This window comes from Chaetura pelagica, unplaced genomic scaffold (assembly GCF_000747805.2).
Source record: "Chaetura pelagica isolate M959 unplaced genomic scaffold, ChaPel_1.0 scaffold3052, whole genome shotgun sequence".
Taxonomy (NCBI): Eukaryota; Metazoa; Chordata; class Aves; order Apodiformes; family Apodidae; genus Chaetura; species Chaetura pelagica.
The window spans coordinates 6,138-7,714 of NW_009952346.1; the positions used below are offsets into that span (position 1 = coordinate 6,138).

Genomic DNA, 1,577 nt, shown 5'->3' on the forward strand with positions numbered 1-1,577 from the left:
AGCGGCGGATGCACGGGGCCGCGCGGAGAGGCCCCAGTCGGCTGCAGCCTCCAGGATCATTGGCATCAGCCTGCAGGAAGCCCAGCAGATCCTCAACGTCTCCAACCTCAACCCGGAGGAGATCCAGAAGGTAGGGGCTCCCTCAGGGCCCAGGAGACCCCCGTGCAGGGTGGCATGGGGGGGCGTCATCCCTAGAGGGAGCAGGGGTGCTGCCCTGGGCCTGGTTAATCCCAGTTGGAGGTTTCCCAGCAGCCTGCCAGGCTCAGCCCCTGCCTTTGCTCCTTGGGGAAGGAGGTGGCACATGTCCAGGAGTGTGGGAACCTGCTGAGAGGTCGGGCAGGGCAGCCACATCCTGGCGGTGGCACTTGGGGACAGCAGGAGGCTCAGGGCTGGGGAGGGTGGAGGAGAAGAATCTGAGGGGGGATTTATCTTGGGCAGAACTACGACCACTTGTTCAAGGTGAACGACAAGTCGGTGGGAGGCTCCTTCTACCTGCAGTCCAAGGTGAGCCAAGGGCCCAGCCCTGCCCTCGCCACCTTCCCCTGTTTGCAGTGTCACCGTGGAAGAGGCAGGGTCCCCCCCTGTCACCTCCTCCCTGTGTCCCACAGGTGGTGAGAGCCAAGGAGCGGCTGGACGAGGAGCTCCGCATCCAGGCCAAGGACCAGAAGGAGAAGAGCCAGAAAGCTGAGACGTGACTCCTGCTGCCCCCACCTCCCTTCTCCCTCACCCTTAACTTATAGGTAGCCAATAAATGCCATGTCCTCTTCCAGCACCTGGCCTGGCTGCTCCGTGCCCCGGGAAGGGAGCAGGGACCCGCCTTTCCCATGGCCTGGGTGGGGACTGACCGCAGCAAAGGGCTGGGATTTACCCTGAGGAGGAGGAGGAGGGAGGCAGCTGGGGAAGGAGGAGTGTCCCCAGGGCACTGAAAGCTGCCCAGACTCAAATGGCACCTGGGAGCCATTTTCATGGCAGGTTGGGATGCTGTTGGGCTGAGTACACGGATACCTCTGGCTCTGCACCACGGGAAGCACCCAGAGCTCTGTGCTTCTGCCTAGGGGACACGCTGAGCTGTCCCCTCCCACAGGTCCCACTGAGTGGGAAGTATGGGGAGCCAGCCATGCCCCTGAGGTCGTGTCCCTCTGTCCCCCAGCTTCGCCCCCACCTCAGACTGAAACAGGAACTTACTTCAACTTCACTTTTATTGTTTTGTTTTCTTAATAAACTTCCTCTCCCCTGGAGGAAATATAGTGTTATAGTCGTTAGCTTATCTCTTACTTCTGCAGTCCTTAACGCTACGCTAACAGCGATGGAGCCCAACGGGAGGAAAATAAAAACAACCCAGAAACTACGATAGAAAAGGCACTTTCGAGACCGTTAAAATACTGATGTCCTGGAATGTGCAACAACAAACCGACGAAGGAGCGAGGGGACGTACAGCGAACACCGGCCGGGGCGGCCTGGTCGATGGCCCATGGCCACACGGGGCTGTGGCAGCACCACCCCGGCCCCCCAGGTGAGGGCAGGGAGACCGGCTCCCTGCCTGGGCAGGGGCAGGGAGACCCTCCCCTCCCCCTCCA

The 1,577-nt window shown here is 60.9% G+C and overlaps 1 protein-coding gene across 1 annotated transcript; it reads left to right on the forward strand.

The window, feature by feature from the left end:
• Positions 1-2: 2 nt before the first annotated feature.
• Positions 3-695, forward strand: PAM16 (presequence translocase-associated motor 16 homolog (S. cerevisiae); the record flags this gene model as incomplete). Its single annotated transcript, XM_010007829.1, has 3 exons — positions 3-130; positions 439-504; positions 609-695. Coding segments are annotated over 3 exons (281 nt in total), but the record flags the coding sequence as incomplete, so codon positions are not given.
• Positions 696-1,577: the final 882 nt, after the last annotated feature.